This window comes from Callospermophilus lateralis, chromosome 3 (genome assembly GCF_048772815.1).
Source record: "Callospermophilus lateralis isolate mCalLat2 chromosome 3, mCalLat2.hap1, whole genome shotgun sequence".
NCBI classification, from domain to species: Eukaryota; Metazoa; Chordata; class Mammalia; order Rodentia; family Sciuridae; genus Callospermophilus; species Callospermophilus lateralis.
In genome coordinates, this window is record NC_135307.1 from 106,218,378 (window position 1) to 106,238,365 (window position 19,988).

The following is a 19,988-nucleotide window of genomic DNA, read 5'->3' on the forward strand; positions in this document are numbered from 1 at the left end:
CAGCACCACATAAAAATAAATGAACAAAATAAAGACATTGAGTCCAACTAAAAAATAAACATTAAAAAAAAAAGAAACACCAATGATTGCTGGAAACAAATTTAGGCAATTAACAAAACATATCAATGTGGTTCATAAAACATAAGACAACCTCTATTTTATTAAATAAAATCTTGCTGAAGGAATTTATTTCCAAAGATCATCCTATGCACTTCGATTTGAAAGTATTCACTGCAACTCAAATCAGCAAGTGTTTATTAAGTGTCTTCACAAATAGTTCTTATACATCTTCACATGGGCTAGGAAGACCAGACTACCAAACAGATGGTGGCATTTATCAACCTTACCTACAGAGTTGTGGACTGCTAGATATGAAATTTAAAAACTAGAAAAGCTGTGTGCATAAAAGCACTCTTTCTTCATTTATTAATTTCTCAGAAAAATAAAGAACTCAGAACTATCCAGTATGTATTCAATGAAGTCCAAGTTTAGTAACACAGGTTTTTTTCCCTTAAAAAAAAAATCAAGTACAAATTATTATGTGTCTCATTAGATAAAGGAATACAAATATAATTAGACTATTGTAGTCAGATATTTTCCTCTTTATTGTAGGCTGATCTATGTTAAACTTTCAAAAACTAGGTTGATAATGTTATCATGCTAGGGATTCAATTCCTATTAAAAGTAAAACAAAATTTGCAAAATTGTTTTGAAAGACACAGGCCAAAAAAAAAAAAAATCCATAGCTTTAAGACTGTCTATAGGAGATAATTTGGGAAAATACATTACCAACATATCACTCATATGAATTTAACAATTAAAATTCATATTCTCTTAGTCCTCATTTTCAAAATGGTACTCCATTTTACTAATAAACTTCCCTTTCATTTAAACTAAATTAAATCAAATCTAAAACTAAATCTGATATTAGCACTACTTCTTAAGGCAATTCAAATCACAAAGTATGACCAGAAGACAGAGATCTCTTTTGATGATCCCATGCCCAAATGCCTGGTAACAATACCAAATGCAAAGTCAACCTTAATGTACAGCAAATTCAGGCCTGACAAACCTTGATGTTGCTCTCTCAATGCCTTCTCTGAGATCATCAAGGGTGCATGTCTTAAGTTTAAGGCTGACATTCACTGAACCATCCTTGAATATCTTCCCTGCAGAGGCCATCAGATACAGTCTGAGCTCACCAAGGCGGAAACTGTCATTATGAAATGCAAGCTTGGATTCCTGTGGTGTATTTTTCAAGCAAAAAAATAAATAATCTTTAAATATTACATACTTATTTTTAAACATATTTCTTAATTCAGAGCCTAAAAACAAATAAATTTTACAGATTTTTTAAAGTATTAGTGCTAAAACACACAAATGGATCCAAGAATAATATGCATGTTTATGAATATAGACATGTATACAAGTAAATACATGTACGTATGTGCTGACATTCAACAATGGTTAATGTATAAAATTAACTTGATGCACAGTCTGATGCAAATAAAAATAACCATGAAACATTTGTGTCAGTTAATCACAGGATCTACTAAATATTTAAAGAGCTCTTCTATTAAAAAAAAAAAAAAAACAGTGATAAGAACTATGGAGTTTATGAGAAAGGACCAGGTTGATAGGTGGTCTCCACGAGCTTACAGATTAAAGAAACATCACAAAAACACAATTGTAAATTGTGAATGATAAAATACCTTGTGATAAATAGTAATTTTATTATTATTTATATCTTTCCACATTTCAATATTATCAAACATTGGATATTAATTCCAAATTTATTCAATATTAAGTGACTAGGTAAAGAATATATATAATGAAAACTAAAAAGTCAAATAGATCATTATGGGATAGAAAAAATTCATGCAGAAAGTGAGAACTTCACTGTACATTGGTGGCTAAATGGGATTAGATAGCTAAGAGGGTAGAAGACATTCTACATTGGGTAAAAACATTTGATGTTTCAAGATGCGTTTCAGGGCACCAAGTAAAGTGATTAGGCTTGAACATTCCAATTAAAGGATGCTAGGGAATGAAATTAGAAAGAAAAACAGAGGCCTAATTAAGGTCTCAAATCCCACAATAAAGATTTAAACTTTTATTTACTCCACCATAACACAAAAGTCTAAGTACTCTAAGAAAAACGAGATTTCATAAAGAACAGATCCCATCTAAGAAACCAAAAGCAAAAATACTTCATGGAAGTAAAGGACATCAGTCACAGCTTCTCAGTTGGGTCCATGGCCTTGGTGAGAGGTATGCTGGTGATGTGCAATCCTTGGCACACTGGTTACTCTACACCTTCACTATTCCAGACAGTTTATTACATGCAAGTAGGTCAGAATGACATCATTATTGGGAAATTTCTAATACATTTAACTTATAAAAATGGAAATAATTCACAAACTTCTGTTCTGTAATTATGGTTAGAAATGATCACAACATATAATGTTTCCTAATACAGTTACTAATATAGACAATTTGGACCACTGGATGTATTTTTGTTGTTGTTGTTATTTGTTTTTTTTTTTCCTTTTCATAAAGGGACACATACATAAACACTGAATGTTCCTATGTAGAATGGGAATTTGCAAATGGTTCCATGAATTCACTTAGGACACTGAACTTGTACCAGTGTCTAGGATGGATGAAAGGAAGCCACTGCAGTACATGTGTGAGCCACCAAGGGTCTCAAATAAAGCAATGTGAGAACTGACAGAACAGAACAACATTCAGTCAAAAAACCTGATAGAACTCAGTATTTAAATGAATAAGAAAAGAGAACAAAGAAGAAGCAAAGAAGATAGCAAGATTCTAAGGCTGAGGAACCCCAGATGACCATCCTTAAGGGAAATGAAGACTGCATTTAACTGTCCATTTACTACTAGGTCATTTTCTGATGTTTTCATGAATATTAAACATTAGAAATGAAGGCAGTTTACTGCACAAATGACAGACATTAGCACAAAGCTCAACAGCAACAATATATGAATGCTATCTAATTTTTAGAAAACATTATGAAATATGAATTTGTGTATAAAAATGAAAATTAACAACAGATACAATGCCTATATATTATATGACATATATTATGGATATTAACATGATATAATTAACTGATACAATAAAATGTTTTTAGAAGGCTATATATAATTAATAGCTTTCTAAAATACTATGATATAATGATATATTATTTAGTTCAAATCATTATGGCACTAGACTTCCAATTTTTTAATTGGTATTCTTTTTTTTTTTTTAAAGAGAGAGAGAGAGAGAGAGAGAGAGAATCTTTTTTGTAGATAGACACAACTCAATGCCTTTATTTTTATGTGGTCTAAGAATTCAACCAGGGTCCTGCCTGTGCTAAGCGAGTGCTCTACCACTGAGCAACAATCCCAGCCCAATTGGTATTCTTAATATAAATCTACCATATATAACATCTATTCAATATAAGCATAATTAATGCTTATATCATGGAAAATCATGAATTTAAAAATAATCATCTAAGGCTCCAAAGCCACTACTAAATTATTTTTATTAAATAGGTTTATATACATACAAATAAATACACAACCCATGTAATAAAATTGAGCGTATAATTAATCACTCTTATATATAAAAGTCCTCCGTTAGCAACAGTGCAAAATGTGCTTTGGTGCTGATGTTACTTAAGAAGAAACGAACCCTGAATTATTTTCCTTAGCCTAATAAACACTAAAACAGTGAAGACCTATTAAAAAATATAAAGGGTCATATCAAAAAAATGCCAGGGGCTAGAGTTGTAGCTCAGTGATAGAGTGCTTGCCTCACATCTGTGGGGCACTGGGTTTGATCCTCAGTATCACATAAAAAATAAATAAAGATATGTGTCCATCTAAAACTAAGAAATAATATTTTTTAAAAATGCCAATATTCTAAAACAAAGCAAAGAATTTTTCTCTACAGGAATTTAATACACACCTGATTAATATCATTGTTATAAAGGACAATGGAGAGAGATTCAAAATGAAAGTCATATTGGAGAGTAACATTCTGGCCCACAGAAGGCTTTGAGTCTGTCAAATGTTCTTGATCTGATAGAACAAAAAGAAACATGAATATGAAATTTAGCAATATTTTAAGTAGGTATATTGCTTTGTACATATTTAAAAGCTGGGACTATGATTTATTATTCTTAGTTTATATCCAACTTCCTAATGTTCTTTAACTCATATTTATAAGACAATAAAAATGACAATGATTATTCCATAAATTTAGTACAGGGCAAAGTGGCAGAGGCAAATTATTCACAGCTTTAAAAAGAGAGACTATCTTATACAAAATAATCAAGACAACTTTTTAAAAAGTCCCTCCAAAGTAAGACTTATAACAGAGGTATAATTATAAAGGCACTTTTATCTAACTGATACAAGCCATTCTCATACTTATAACAGAGTTTATAATTATAAAAGCACTTTTATCTAACTGATTCAAGCCATTCTCAAGTGATTAAGAAGTTGGAGTACAGAAAAGCCAGATTTTTTGCCCTGAATTAGAGAGCAAAAGATACTCTGCTAGTCAAGCACTCTTCTCATTATCTTTATTTATCTGTATTACCTATTACCTCTATAAGAACAGAATGCAACTGTATTACCTATTACCTCTATAAGAATAGAATGCAACTCAACAGCAAAATATGTCAGGTGGGGAAGCCTTTGGAATTTAGTGAAGACATTTAGAGATATTTTAGTCTTTTGTCTCATCTTCAGACAGATAGGACAGATGAAACATATTCTGCTTTCAAACACTTTTATAATATGATTCTATAATCCTTTTGGAAATTGATTCTAATTTTTCGATCATTCTATAGAAAAGGCCACTCTTGTATAATTTTAACAATGTAAGGCTTCCCCAAGATGGAAAACCCTCTACTTTTCCTGAAAATAATGTATATTCTAATCTTCATTATTTTGCAGCTTTCCACCTGAATTCACAAATTTTCCCAAGGGCCACATCAACCATATAATGAGAACCAGAAACACAAATTTGATCACAGCTGAACCTTATGAGATCATTAATCACATAAAGTCTGCCTGTCACGATTTATTCATCTCTACATAGCTTTGGTCTATAACAATGACCTGCTCATCTAGCATTTGTCTACATGGTAGCACAAACCCAACCTGGTGAGGAAAGAAATACTGGCCTCACCAAGCTTATGTAACACTCACCACTGTCTACCAGAAACCTTATTTTGCACACTGTTGTCATGATACGTTTGTGTAATTCCAAAGTATGCCTGACCTTTCTATAGAAGAAGTAGTGTTGGTGAAATTCTATTAAGTGGCAGCTTTACCAAGTAAACTGATGGTCTGAGAGTATTCTAAAGGCCTAAGGAGTAGCCAGTGACCATGTTAAAGACAGGAGGCATTTCATCTCTTTTTAGCCATTTAAATATTAACCTATTTACAGTTTAATAAAACATTTAATAATACCAATGACTGTCAATAAAAAACAAGTGAAAGCATATTTCATGTAATTGCTTAAGAAAGAAGAAACCTTATATTTTAAAAAAATTATCATTTAAAAATGGTTGAATTTGAAACTTCAGTAACTTTTAAAAGTTCAGTTTTAGTAGTCTGAAGATTCTCTGATACATCTGATTATATCATTTTCCCATAAAGTCAGATCTAAAGCTGTTACTATGAAAGAATGCATTCCTTTCTCATGGTTCTGACCTGTTAGCATGATTATATCACACAAAGGGCCTTTTCTCTCTACATTATTTTCGGACCTTACTTCACTGTATGCCCACTTTGATTTTTCTCTCAAGGTACACACTACCTCAGTGCCTACTGAATTCAGCTTCTAACAAGTATATGCAAATAAGCATCATGCAATCAAGGACAGATAACCCTTCTTCCTGTAGCATACAACAGGCACACCCCCTTCTCCAGGGGCTTAAAGAAGCAAATCTGGCCCTAGCAGATTTTCCACAGTAAACAATATGATAATGAATCAATTTATACCACATTATGCTGGACAACTAAAATATACTAAATATAAATATCACATGGACAATAATCACTGCAAAAATCTTCATGGATTTATACCTTTGAGGAAGACAGGACCACTCAGAACATCTTTCCTCACTCTTACAGCCTCCTGTACAGATTGTGTAGGGATTGGCTGTGAAGAAGCTTCTCCAAGATTTTCCAGCAAAATTTTCATTAAAACTGTTAAGTCATCTTCACTGAGAGCAACCTAAAAGCCACCAATAATTTGTTAACAGAAAGTAATAAAAAAATCCAGAATATGATGTCTATCTCAATGTATGGTTCCTCAAATTAAACAACTGTTCATGTCATTTATTTATTTATTTATTTATTTATTATTTTTAGTACAGGGGCACTTAACCAAGCCCAGATTGTTGGTTTTTTGTTTGTTTTTGTTTTTTTCTTTTTTGAAGACAGGGTCTCGCTAAGAAACTTGGGGCCTCCCCAAATCTGCTCATCTGTTTTAAAAAGAAAGACAAGAAACTGTGAGCACAAACATCAGGAAAAAAAAAAAATGTGATCCTGTTTAGTATGGGACTTCCTCTCTGTGTAAACAAACTTTTGCCTCTTCCCACAGCCCAGTCCCTGCCTCTGCCACTCCCACACCCTTCCTGCCTGGCATGTGACTCTGTTGCTCTGTTCCTAGACATGAGCTGTTCCCATTCCTGTCTCTCCATTCTGCCTCTCTTCTCACCCAGGTTCAGCTCCCTCTTCCGCATTATTTACTCCCCTCCATATTCAACGTCAGGAGAGTCCTGTTCAGTTTCTCCTGTTATGTGGTTGTATTCTCAGTACACATTCATTTGGACATACAAAAACAATCTATTTAATTTATTAAAAGTAACACCTCTAGAATAATAACAAATACAACTACCAAGTATTTTTTTAAACCAAAACATACACCAAGAAGGCAACATCCTATTCATCTTTTACCTTTACAAAGGGTATGAGTGACCCCCCTACCAAAAAAAAAAGGACAAAGCTGCCAAGTCAGGTAGATCCCTATCAGCTTTACCAGACTCAAGTTTTCTTGTGGCCAAGATTCTCAGCTTCCTCAATTCAAGTCTTTTATTCTTTAAAATAGGAATAAAAGTATCTTCCTCACAGGTAGTTGCAGAATAACGGAAAGTAGCTCGAAATTTCCAAGTCCATTAAGACTCATTAAATTAGTATTTCCTGTGAAGCTGGTTATCCTTCCACCTTTTGTAAATTTTCCCTACAGACACAATGGTCCAAAAGGTTTAAGTTTTCATACATAATTTTACACAAGCAAGCATACATGCACAATACTTTCTCCTCTGAATGCCACAGTAAACTCTGTCCCCAGAATTAAACTCTATGGCATGGAAAACTGGTACTTCCTTGCTTAAAGAAAAATAGAGAGATATTTTAGCACAAGGTAATGGTCAAGAACTTGTTTGTAGCAAGCCCCAGTCCTCAGATAATAGTTGTGACACTGGTACCTCAGAAATTCCAATCCTGGATTTTGAGCCTTGCTCCCTTTTCCCCGTCTCCTGTTTCCCTATCTCCCCACCTCCATTCAGCCTTTCCTCTGAGCAAGTATCAGCATCTTCTACATTATTTATTCTCCTTCAAATTCAAGTAGAGAGAGAGAGTGCTATTCAGTTTCTGGCTCCCACTAAGAAGTAAAAAGATTTTCTCTTGCTACATGTAATATCTTGTGATACCAACCAAAATATTACAGCTGCCTGAAACTACTTCAGGATTTCCAGTTTGCTGTGGATAAAATGAACAACTGTATTAGATGTTAGACTGACCTTCAGTAAGTACAAATTACAATTATAAAAGGTAGCCCTACAGTCTCTGAGAAAAGTCAAGCTGATTCACTGGAAACAACCTGTTGGTATTGGTCACCTAATGCTCTTTCTTAGCTACTCCTCAAACACAGGAAAACTATATAGTCCATGAACAAAGAATATTTAAAGAAACCTAGATCACTGACAATTTAGGCCGTGAAAACCTTATCTGCTGTGGCTGCATTGTTGCATTAACAAGGGTCATCTTTGGGTTGAGGATATATAGCTCAGTTGTGCTTGCCTCAGAGTGCTTGCCTCCCATGTACAAGGCTCTGGTTTCAATCCCCAGCACCACAAAAAAATAAAAAATAAGAAAAAAAAGAAAGGGTCACTTCGGTTAAAGTCATAATCACACTTTGATGTTAACATGTTCTGCTACTTTTTTTTTGTTTCTTTTAGAATATTTCAAGCACAAAGGAAAAGACAGAGTACACTATAATCAATCCCTATGTATCTACCACCTAGCTTTATGGAATCTTATCAAGTTGCTAAATTTCCTTCAGATCTTTATCCCCTTTACAAATATAGTTGAAGCCCCATGTGTACCTCTAAGATTATACTCCCTTCTACTTTCACCCCCATGGGAAGACACTATGCTAAATAATTATTTACCACTACTGCATGCCTTATAAACTATATATGTACATATATATGTCATATGTACCCATATATATATCATTGCCATGCTGCAATTTTCAAATAATACAGAACTATCTTATCATTTTGCAATTTCCTTTTTTTCATTTTTGTATTTAACGTGTATTCATCTGTTTCATGCAGTTCTTAGTCATTCATTTTATATGCTTTAAAATGTGCATACAGGGAAAGAGCATAATTGTATTTACATTCTCCTACTGATAAGATATTTAGGTTTTACTTTGGCTTTCAGTAAACTTATAACTACATAATCTATGCAAAGAAGGGTCAAATATTAGTCCTGGAATCTACTTTCTTCTAAGAGAGGATACTTATACTATGAAATAGAAACTATACAAAGAATATCACCAAAAGACATAGTTCAATAAATTTTTTCCATATACTATTTTGACCAATACATACATACAGAAACTTTCATTTCCACAAGATCCAATTTTAATTTCTTTCCTAGTAGAATTTTACTACTTTCACCCTTCCTATGTTATCTCAGAACCAATTTGAAAGTAATCACAAATATCAAAACTACTAAACTACTAAATTTGCATACTGTTCAATCACTCTTTTATCCTAATCTTTGCTGTTTAGCTTCAAACTGTTTCACATGTAAGAATCACAGAAATCTTATACTTCCATGATGACCTTTGACCAGTCTCACCTACTTCTGTGAGCTGAACTAACTAGCTAACTTACCATCAAAAATACTGCTGCATTTATATGGTTACCAAATAAATACACTTGCCTATTCAGCATAATGTTCACTTTTCTTACTAGAAGGAGGTTTTTACACATAAAAATACTACAAAATCACTGTATTAATACGTACAAACACTGCCAATCAAAATTTTTTTTAAAAAACACAACTAAAGTGCTTTTGAATGTGTTTTATGAACACCACTCTGCACTCTCTTACAATTTAGCTATGTTATGACTTTAGTAAAATTTTCCAAAATTTAGACTAATATTTTCAGTAGACTCCAATAGGTCTGATTTATACTTTTGGCTGACTTTACCAAATATCTAACTAAAATGAAGTAAAGAAAGTCAGAATGACAGCTATTATGAAGACAAGCAACAATAAGTGTTGGCGAGGATGTGGGGAAAAAGGTACACTCATACATTGCTGGTAGGACTGCAAATTGGTGCAGCCAATATGGAAAGCAGTATGTAGATTCCTTGGAAATCTGGGAATGGAAACACCATCTGACCCAGCTATCCCTCTCTTTGGTTTATACCCCAAAGACTTAAAAACAGCATACTACAGAGACACAGCCACATCAATGTTTATAGCAGCACAATTCACAATAGCTAAACTGTGGAGCCAACCTAGATGCCCTTCAGTGGATGAATGGATAAAAAAAAAAAAAATGTGGCATATATACACAATGGAATTTTAATCAGCAATAAAAGAGAATAAAATTATGGTATTTGCAGGTAAATAGATGGTCTTGGAGAAGATAATATTAAGTGAAGTTAGCCAATCCCCCAAAAAACAAATGCAAATGTTTTCTCTGATATAAGGAGGCTGACACATAGTGGGGTAGGGAGGGACAGCATGGGAGGAATAGATGAATTCTAGATAGGACAGAGGGGTGGGAGAGAAAAGGAGGGAGCAGAGGATTAGCAAGGATGGTGGAATGTGATAGACATCATCATTCAAGGTACATGTATGAAGACACGAATTGGTGTCAACATACTTTATATACAACCAGAGATATGAAAAACTATGCTATAAACATATAATAAGAATTGTAATGCATTCCAGTGTCATTTATTTTTTTTAAAAAAATCAATTAAAAAAAGAGAGAGAGGGAGGGGATTTAAGCTAGGGACAGGCCGTGAGAGGCACAGGAATAAACAGGGACTCAAACAAGAAAAAAAAGAAAGAAAGAAATGTGTGGGAAACAAGGATGACCTCACTTGCAGTTAACAAAATATTCCTTTTTAATACACACTAGAACTGCAGTATGATCAATGATAAAAGCCTATCTAGCAATTTTATATTTAATACTACATACAAACCTGCATAGGTTTTAGTTTTCCTTTTATCTCCATCCCTGGAATCTGTACATACCACGTTGCTGATAAATTTCGTTGTACAGACAAAAGCATGTTGACTGGTTTTAGAATTTCAAGGTCATATGGTGGCAAGCCAGACTGCAAAATAGTTCTGAAAGAAAAACAAAAATTTATTATATATTTTAAATATACATTTTTAAATGAGGACTTTCATACTGTGTAACAGTTTCTACATAGATCTTTCCTAAACATTTAAAGACTGGAACCAGAATTCTTTTAAAACGTATTTCTTTAAATAAATCAGGTTATATGCAGTTATCTAAAACAAAGCCTATATAACACTGATTTCAAAGACATGATTTCCATAGTTTATTACATTACTATCTTTTATAAAGACTGTTTGATATAGCAACTAGCACAATGTTATACCAATAAAATTTAACCCTTCTAAAATTGAAGTATAAAGGAAGTATTGGTATATGTAGCCCATATATATTATTGCTATTCTCCAAACTCAAAGGAAAAACACACCAAAGCTTAAAGTAAGTGAACATATGGTAATAGTCACTTTTAGCCTATCTGCTAACAACTATTTCCACAACCAAATGAGTACTGTTGCCATTCAACACAACCAATACTCTCCCATCAAGAAGCAACAACCTTTTAGATACCTCATTCAAAATTACCAAATGTGACAAGATTTGGGAATGAGAAATCTTAAATCTTATTAGGAAGTTTTATCCCACCTACAGAAAAGGAAATAGCTATGTGTTTAAAAAAAAGAAAGAAAGAAAGGAGAAAAACCATAACAGAAAGAAGGAAGAAAAACCATAACAATAAATTAAGTATTACTAATTAGCCATATTTTCTCTATTTTTTTTAGATGAGATCTTGCTATGTTGCCCAAGCTGGTCTTGAACTTGTGAGATTCTCCTGCCTCAGTCTCCCAAGTAGCTAAAAAACACGTGTGCACCACCATGCCCAGCCAGTAAACTGTAATTTCATAAGTAACTTCTATAGAATTAAAAAAAATTCATATTCTGAATTCTGTAAAACAAAATACAGACTGTGAGGCACACTACTATAAACCACTGCCCCCCCCCCAAAAAAAAATCAATGGTCAGGCTTCCTTAGTTAAAATAAATAAGGACTGGGATCACAAATTATTAGACCATTTTACCTCAAGCCAAAATTCTATGAAAATCCTATGCTTAGGTAAGATTCACAATTGGATTATATATTTATACCTGGACAGCTTCAACTGAGTGAGCTGGACAATCATCGTATCAACAATGGGGGGAAGAGAATAATGTTCCATAGGAACCAAGCTAAATTTGTTTTCAATTCTGATTAAACCCAGATCTGCTATAATAGCATTAGGTGATACTGAAGACTGAGGAATAATAATAACTGGTGCTTTCAAATTGATATCCATCAAAAGGCGGAAACTCTTTTGAGCCAAGTCTTTCATGCTGGAAGCAGCTCTTTCTGCAGCCTGGACTGTGGCTGTGCTCAAAGCTTCTTTGGCAGTTTGGAAATTGTTGAGAAAGTTCTGTTGGAAAAGAATGATGATCAGATAGTTCCCCAAAAAAGACTTTTTTTTTTTTTTTTTTTGGTACCATGCATTGAATTCAGGGGCACTCCACCACTGAGCCACACCCCTAGCCCTATTTTGAATTTTATTAGAGACAGGGTCTCAGTTGCTTAGTGCCTCGCTTTTGCTAAGGCTGGCTTTAAACTCAAGATCCTCCTGCCTTTGCCTCCTGAGCCGCTAGGATTACAGGTGTGTGCCACTATGCCCTGCCATAAACATCTATTTTTAAATAAAAAATTTCAGAAAGTATTTACTCTTAAAAAAAAAACTAAACAAAAGAGATAACATAAAACAGATATTACTTGTGACTATGTATACAGAGAAGAATAAAGTCATTAACAGTTATCTCCAGGAAAGAAAAGTTCTTTAACTTTCATTTATATTTTTCAAAATTATTTGATTTTATAATAAATTTTCCAACTTCTCAAAAAATCTTTTTTATTAATAAATGTTAGTCATGTTAAATTCAAAACTTAAATGAAAAGATTGAGAGAAAACACTTTATTTCTCCAAAAGTGGGTTCCATTCTATTGCTCTAGGTCACAGGAATAAAGATTATTCTTAGAAACTAAGGATCTGGCAGCTTTAAAATTTATTTTAAATGTACCAGGCATGAGCACACATTGTTAATTATGTATTACCCTGGAATCATTAATAAGAATCAAAACTTCTTTGTTTATATTAAGAAGCATTTCATCTCAATTTCAACTAAAAACAGATTTTTCCCAATGGAGAAATGATCATTCTTAGAAGCAATACTCGTTTAACTTTCTTCTTTCTCCCAATACTAGGGATTGAACCCAGGGACACTGAGCTACATCCCTGGCCTGCTTTATTTTTTCATTTTGAGACAGGGTCATACTAAGTTTCTGAGGCTGGCAATCTTTGCAATCTTACTGCCTCTGTCTCCTGAGTTGCTGGGATTACAAAGATGTGCCACAAGCCTGAAAAAGCAATATTCTTAATGTTCATCCATTGATAATACAACAGAAACTTAATATCTTCTTCCTAGCTCAAAATAAATGACTTTCTAGAAAACTGAACATGATATTTTGGAAAATTCATGACTGGTAAGTTGTAGTTGGCAGCTCTGTTAAGAGGCACAGGCAGATTTAAACTCTTTAGTCCATGACACTTACATGGATATAGTAAAAATGAAACAATTTCATGGTCTTGTTGATCAGAAATACAAATCAAATCTGTAAGTTCCAATATTAGTTTTTCAAATAGCTGATGAGTTTTATTAGAAAGTTCTTCTAGCTAAATACCCTAAGGTATTTCATCAAACAAGTACCACTGAAAAGCCCTAAATTAAAAATTACAAAAATACTTTTAAAATATGTAGCTATATGTTTCAAATATGTAGTTAAAATGTTAGAGAATGGCAGTTTCTATGTTTAAAACAATGATTTAAAAATCAATTTGGTTAACATTATATAAAAGATCTCTACAGAATTGTGTTCGGCATCAGGGTGTTTAGTAGATAGCCTGAGAAGTGAAGATTTTGACTATCTAAGGTTCAGGTGTATAGACAAAATATTTAGGTCTCAATAAGAAATAAATTCATATAAACTTACCAAAAGAGACATGAAGAATTTATGAACATAAACAATTTGAATACAACCCACTTTGAGACTAAGTTTGCCATCCACTTTAGACATATCTGCATAAGCCTTTCCTTCTGTGGCATCTGGATACAGAGTCATTTGAAATCTGAAGACTTCATCTCCCAAAATAGAGACAGCCTAAAAGTATGCAAGACCTAGGCATTACTGCAAACTCCTTATTGCTCTATCCCTTATTATGCAATCCTTGATATATGAAGAAGCAATATATCAATGTAACCCTAAACAATTTTATTAAAAACATTTTATTTAGCAAAAGCTTTTCCTATTTCTATAAAAAACACTTTTTTATTAATAGAAATATCTTCTTTGTTTTTGTTTTTTGGTAGTGCTGGGGATCGACCCACAGCCTCAGACATACTAAACAAATATTCTGTCACTGAGCTACACTACACCCCTAGCCCCTTATTATGAAAATATCTATCTGTTACTGAACTGTTCAGAAGTAACTTTTCAAATCACTGTGTAGCAGAAGGCCTGGTATACATACAACATGAAAGCCAACTGTTATCAACTGTAACAAAATGCCCAACATGTGACAGACAACTAATAAATGTATACTAAATAAACTTATGAATATTAGCATCCCAAAGTCAAAGAAGAAACTAAACTTCAATACAAAAATCTATTTTTTAATTACCTTTTTGTGAATGGACAGCAAATCAACATTTGTAACTATGATATTCTGAAGTCTGGCAAACACATCAGTCTGCTTTGGCTTCACAGATACAGAGGCATCCATTCCTAAGGGAGACATATTATTTATAAACTTTTTACTCCATCTAAATGAACCAATTCAGTGGCATTTTAATTCAATAATATACTACCAAAATATAGAATGAATTAAAAAATACTCATTACTAAACATATTAACAGCATCAACTTTCATGTATGAGTCACCCAAGAAAGTTTACAAAACCTTTAAATGCTACATGCATCTCATATATAAAAGTTGTGGAAATGAAAACAAAAACTGTACTTTTTAAAGTACAGACTTCTAAGATTTCTCTTCAAAAAAATCTGTCATTCTCATAATGTCTAAATGTCTCATAGTGTCTTAAACTGTCCTGCATCTGTATTCCCTATAAAACAGATATATGGTGATATCTGTTGAACAGTGCTAATTTTTTAACCGTTTAAAAAACTGCTTACTGTGTACCAGCCACTTTTCTAAACATTTGTAAATGTATAAACTTTTTTAATGCTCACCAGAACCCCATGCATAATTATTACTGTCTTCATTCTATAGAAGAAGAAACTGAGACATAGAAAAGTTAAATAATTTGCTCAAAACTGCCAGTATTAGTTAGTTAGTTAGAACCTTGGCAAATTCTCCAGAACCTATGGGCCATAATAACATGCTACCCTATTCTTATATCAAATTAATATAATGGAAATCACTCAGAAAACATCTTTCAGAAACTTTTTCAATGCTATATGTGTACAAAAGACAAGGTAAAATAATGCTAATGGCATTCTTTTCAGTCTGCGAAATGTTATGATATTCATTTCTCTGTCTAAAGTGATATATTTTTTAAAATGCACACCAAGAATAGACTAAGTCTCAGATATTCTGAATTTTTTTAAGTACATAAGGAATGCCTCAAGTCAGTAAGGAATCATAAAAAATATACTTCAAACATTTGAAAGTACACAAAGCTTGCAAAGTCTTCAACATAAGTAAACCATAATATGGCTCAGAAGAAATCCATTGTGCACAAGCTCATTTTCCCTGGATGCTTATGCAAAGAAATATAAAGACCCACATCAAAAAATAATTACTTACCATGTATTTTAATATCCGCTATGTTACACTTCTGATCACAAACAAAGATATTAAATGCATTTAATTCAGCTGTGACCTTTAAATCAAACACATCTTCTTTAGAAATGGTGCTGGATACTGAAAATCAAGAGAAATTTTGTGATCAGCAAAGTAGAAAGAAGATAAAAGATGCAAAATAATCTCAAATCCACCAAAATAAAACTACATAATTATAAGGAACCTAGAAAGATCTCTGTTAAGATAACATAGTTAATATGAATTTGAATAAATTTTCAAATACTAATTAAACAAAAATTAGTATGTTCCCCTTCAAATGAAGAATAAAGGCAATAATTGATAAGACCTTCATGTACCATTTACGAGATAATTTTTTTCCTCATCTTCTAAGAAAAAGATAACCCTCTAACTTCAAATTCTAGAATTATTTTAGTTGAAAACTTTGATTTTGAGTTCCTTTTCATATCACATATTAGAGCAAAGAACAATTAATGAAAAATTATAATACTGATGAACAGTTGTTAAAATTCATAGTAGTGTCATTTATAATACATGTTATTTAATTATAGAACCAATTCATTTCTCTATATTATAAGCTACTGTTACTGCTTCATAAAAAAATTCTACAACAAACCCAATGAAACATGAACACAAAAAGGCTGACGATTAGGGGGAAAACACATAAAATAAGATGTAAGAATCACAATTGAACTGATTACCTTAGTCTACTTTAGTGCAGGTCCTGATTAATAAATTTAGAATACACTTTCCTACAAATCTGTCTTACCTGAAGAAAACAGAACCTTCCCACAGAACTGCCAGAGCAGGGTGGTATCAGTCCTGAATTACCGATATGATAACAATTTTTTTCCTTAATATTTATTTTAGCACAATCAAACCATAGAGACCAAACATGAAAAAACAGATAATTTCTTTGGGTTAATAGTATTTGTAATTCATTCTGAATCTAAATACTAATTTTTCACTGAACTGTACTTCGTATATGTCATATAAATGTTAAATAAAGAAGAGGTATTTTAAGGATATTATCTCTAAAAGATATTACTGTGGCAAGAAAATACATTAAAGACAAAGAAGGTAAAACTCTTTTACTGCAGTTTTAACAAAATAATTGCTCTGTTCCATGATTTTTAAAAAATCAGATCCCTGTATCAGATCTAGTAGTACTAACAGTTTTATACTTAAGATGCCAGTAATTCAGATGTCTAACTGGTAATGGTCTGAAAATTAAATTATTCGATGTTAGACATTTAAAATATATAATATGAAAAATTAATTCAATGATATTGGCCTAAAAACAGGCCAATGTATCTTTATTCACTCAGAATACTTCCATCTCTAACATTTCACAGCACAAGTCATATGTCTGAGGAATATGTGCTCAAATTTATGTGTGATCAAAATATGGATTTGATTAGAAACCAAAGTGAGTGTCTTTCTTTCGTGACATTCCTTCTTTGGTACCCACAAAGCCCTTATAACTGTTGAGCACAAGGCAGGACTAATGGACCTTTGTTCTATGCATGATTGTATTCATATTTTAACTTCTTTTCTCTCTTTCATTGGACTAAAAACTACAAAAATGTGTCAATGCAAATTATATACAACTTCTATTTAATGAAAAAGCTAAACAGTAAAATTGAATATAAATGATTAATACTAAACATTTTTTCAAAATCCTTCAATAAATTGCCCTATAATTCCAGAAAGATAAAATTTGCTTTCTTTGAAACTAACCTGACAGACCAGTTTTAATATCAAAATGTTGAATATTTATCTTAGCTTAAAAATGTAAGTTTTTATAAGACAGTTATGAGACCATAAGGCAAAAATTAATACCAGTTTTGATGGCAATACTTCCAGATTCCCCCACAAGGGGTTTTTGCTCAGATTCCTTCTCAGAAAAGGAAGACTCAGAGGATGGAACAGCAGATGACAGAAAATCCATGAAGGAAAGTAAAGCTTCCAAATGAAGTACTAAGTCCAAGGATGAAAATAAAACCTAAGATAATGAACAATTAGAGAGGCAGATTCCAGATATGCAATGCTTTTACCTTAAACCTCAACATATACATATATACAACTAATTAGCTTAGTTAAAGGGCTTTAAAAATTTCTTTAAAGAATCACTATTACCATGTTATTCCTTAGGATTACTATTGCAATGTTAATCCTTACCAACAACAAACTGACAGCCCACTCCCATGTGCCACTGCAATTCTAAACTCAAAAGATTTGATGAGTTTTATGATATAGTAAGCATTCCAAGACTGATTATATATTGAATAGACTGTGAGCAATGTCTGAATGAGGCCATGCTTTATTCTTGTGCCTAGACTTGTTCTAATCCGAAAGCAATACATAATTCAAATGTTTAATATGTCCATCAACACCAAGTCAAATAACCATGGTGGAAGAAAATTCCCTTTAAAATATACAATCAACAAGTAATAATTCACATCTGAGAAACAAATATTTTTCTCAGAAATCAAATTTTTAAAAAGTTTTATTTCAATTCTTCATCCACCTATTTATTTTCTACTACTTTATTTTACATATTGTGTTTGTGTGTGTGTGTGTGTGTGTGTGTGTTTTGCTGCGTACTAAACCCAGGGTCCTGCACAGGCTAGGAAAGCACTCTACCACAGGGCTACTTCTCCAAGCCCATCCACTTATTTTATCTCTAAAGTTAAATCTATTATTATTGTCACCCTTATTCTAATTTTAGAACTTACAATCTTCTAATTGAAAATGGCTGTAAAGCTACATTTAATCATTATGAACCCAGCCTTATAGTAAATTATAAAAATTTACCTTCAGTCTCTGTTTGGTATTGTCATGAACAGTGTTAAATTCTGGTCCATCACTGTCCGCCTACAAATAGTGAATAATTAAAGCATTGAGTTACAAACACTAAAATGTAATGCATTGAAAACACTTTATTTTTAAAAACTGTTCAAAGTATGCTATTAAAACAGTAAAAACATACTACTTACAGGCAAAAAGAACATGTCCCCAAAACTGACCACATAAAACATGTCTCACATTCTACAGATGCAAAAACTCAAATTCCTCATCCTACTCTGGAAGAAATGCTAGTATATGTAGATTAGGTGGACCAAACCTAAATGTAGGAGAAATGCTAGTCTTCTAGATTATAACACACTTCAGAATACAGCAGAACTATGTATTACTCATATTTATTCAACACCAAAGGATAACTCAGAAGCTAATAGAGTATCCGGACTCTTAGGATGGTTGGAAAATTCACCACAATCAACCAATTTAGAATGAAAAAAAAGGGGGGGGGGGGGAGAAAATTGAAACATAAAATATGAGAGCAATATGTATAACTTCATATACTTAAATATTCAAGAATTCAAGAAATGAAACCAGGTACCTTGATCAGCAACATTTTCAAGAGAGGTTCATCAGTTACATTAGAAGAGTTAACAATGTGAAGAGGTTCTCCTTGAGAGTCTAGAAGGGAAAAAGACAAGGTAACATCTCTTAAATACTTCAAACCATCTTTTAAGACAGGACCATCCAGTTACATATATGTATGCTTATCAAAACTCATAGAAAAGGATGAATTAGCTTTACTATATAGAAATGATGTCTCAGTAAGCCTAGCTTTGAAAAAGGAAGCTCCATAAAAATAAGAGATAAATGAACAAACCCAGCAGTAGTCAATAACAACTGTTACAACACTTGGTACTACTGTTATTACTCTCATTTGAACAAATCATAATATATTAAGGAATGAACCTAAAAAGTTTGTGAAAAGTAAGAATTACTCTCAATGTAAGTTTGCTTGTAAGATATTTCAAGAGTTTCTATAAACTTTAAATACTCATAAAAACTCTAAAAGTTGGCTTGCTATAATTCAGAAAGTGAATTACAAAGGTCCAGGATACCCACTAAACAATAACTTATATTTATTTGGGAGGAAAGGAATGAGACTACAAGATAATGTTAAATTGTTCCTTCTTTATTCTTCTGTATTATTTAATTTTCATTTTTACAAGCAAGCATCAATGTAACTGACAACAAATTTAAAACCTCATTTAATTTAAACAGATTTTTAAAATAAGAAATCATGTTTCCTTGTAAATTAACTTTTCAAAAAAGTCCATGGGGTCTGTACCTGGTTTCTGATTTCCTAAGATGTCAGTTCTAATGGCATAGTAATGTTGAAATGGTGCCTTTTATAAGTACTGAAGTGTTATATACAGACATATGGTTAATTTTTTAGGTATATTCCATCTTATGTTAAATATATACTTAGATATATTCTTTATGATAATCGCATGAGTGTACATTTTTTAAATATCAAATTCCTTGTTATCACTGTAATAAATTTAATCTAAATAACTATGGTGACATAAATAAATGCTTAATATTGATAAAAGGACCATCTGCCTA

At 32.4% G+C, this 19,988-nt stretch overlaps 1 protein-coding gene across 2 annotated transcripts in view; it reads right to left on the bottom strand.

The window, feature by feature from the left end:
- Positions 1–19,988, bottom strand: part of Vps13c (vacuolar protein sorting 13 homolog C) — a 165,394-nt gene that overhangs the window by 59,012 nt on the left and 86,394 nt on the right. For both annotated transcript variants that reach the window (XM_076850881.2, XM_076850882.2), the window contains exons 38-48: positions 18,964–19,043; positions 18,378–18,437; positions 17,403–17,565; positions 15,546–15,662; positions 14,400–14,503; positions 13,712–13,879; positions 11,788–12,092; positions 10,544–10,691; positions 6,108–6,258; positions 3,976–4,088; positions 1,073–1,242 (exon numbers count right to left, since the gene is read on the bottom strand). In XM_076850881.2, the coding sequence (XP_076706996.2) occupies positions 1,073–1,242; positions 3,976–4,088; positions 6,108–6,258; positions 10,544–10,691; positions 11,788–12,092; positions 13,712–13,879; positions 14,400–14,503; positions 15,546–15,662; positions 17,403–17,565; positions 18,378–18,437; positions 18,964–19,043 (1,579 nt within the window). The remainder of the gene's footprint in view (positions 1–1,072; positions 1,243–3,975; positions 4,089–6,107; positions 6,259–10,543; positions 10,692–11,787; positions 12,093–13,711; positions 13,880–14,399; positions 14,504–15,545; positions 15,663–17,402; positions 17,566–18,377; positions 18,438–18,963; positions 19,044–19,988) is intronic.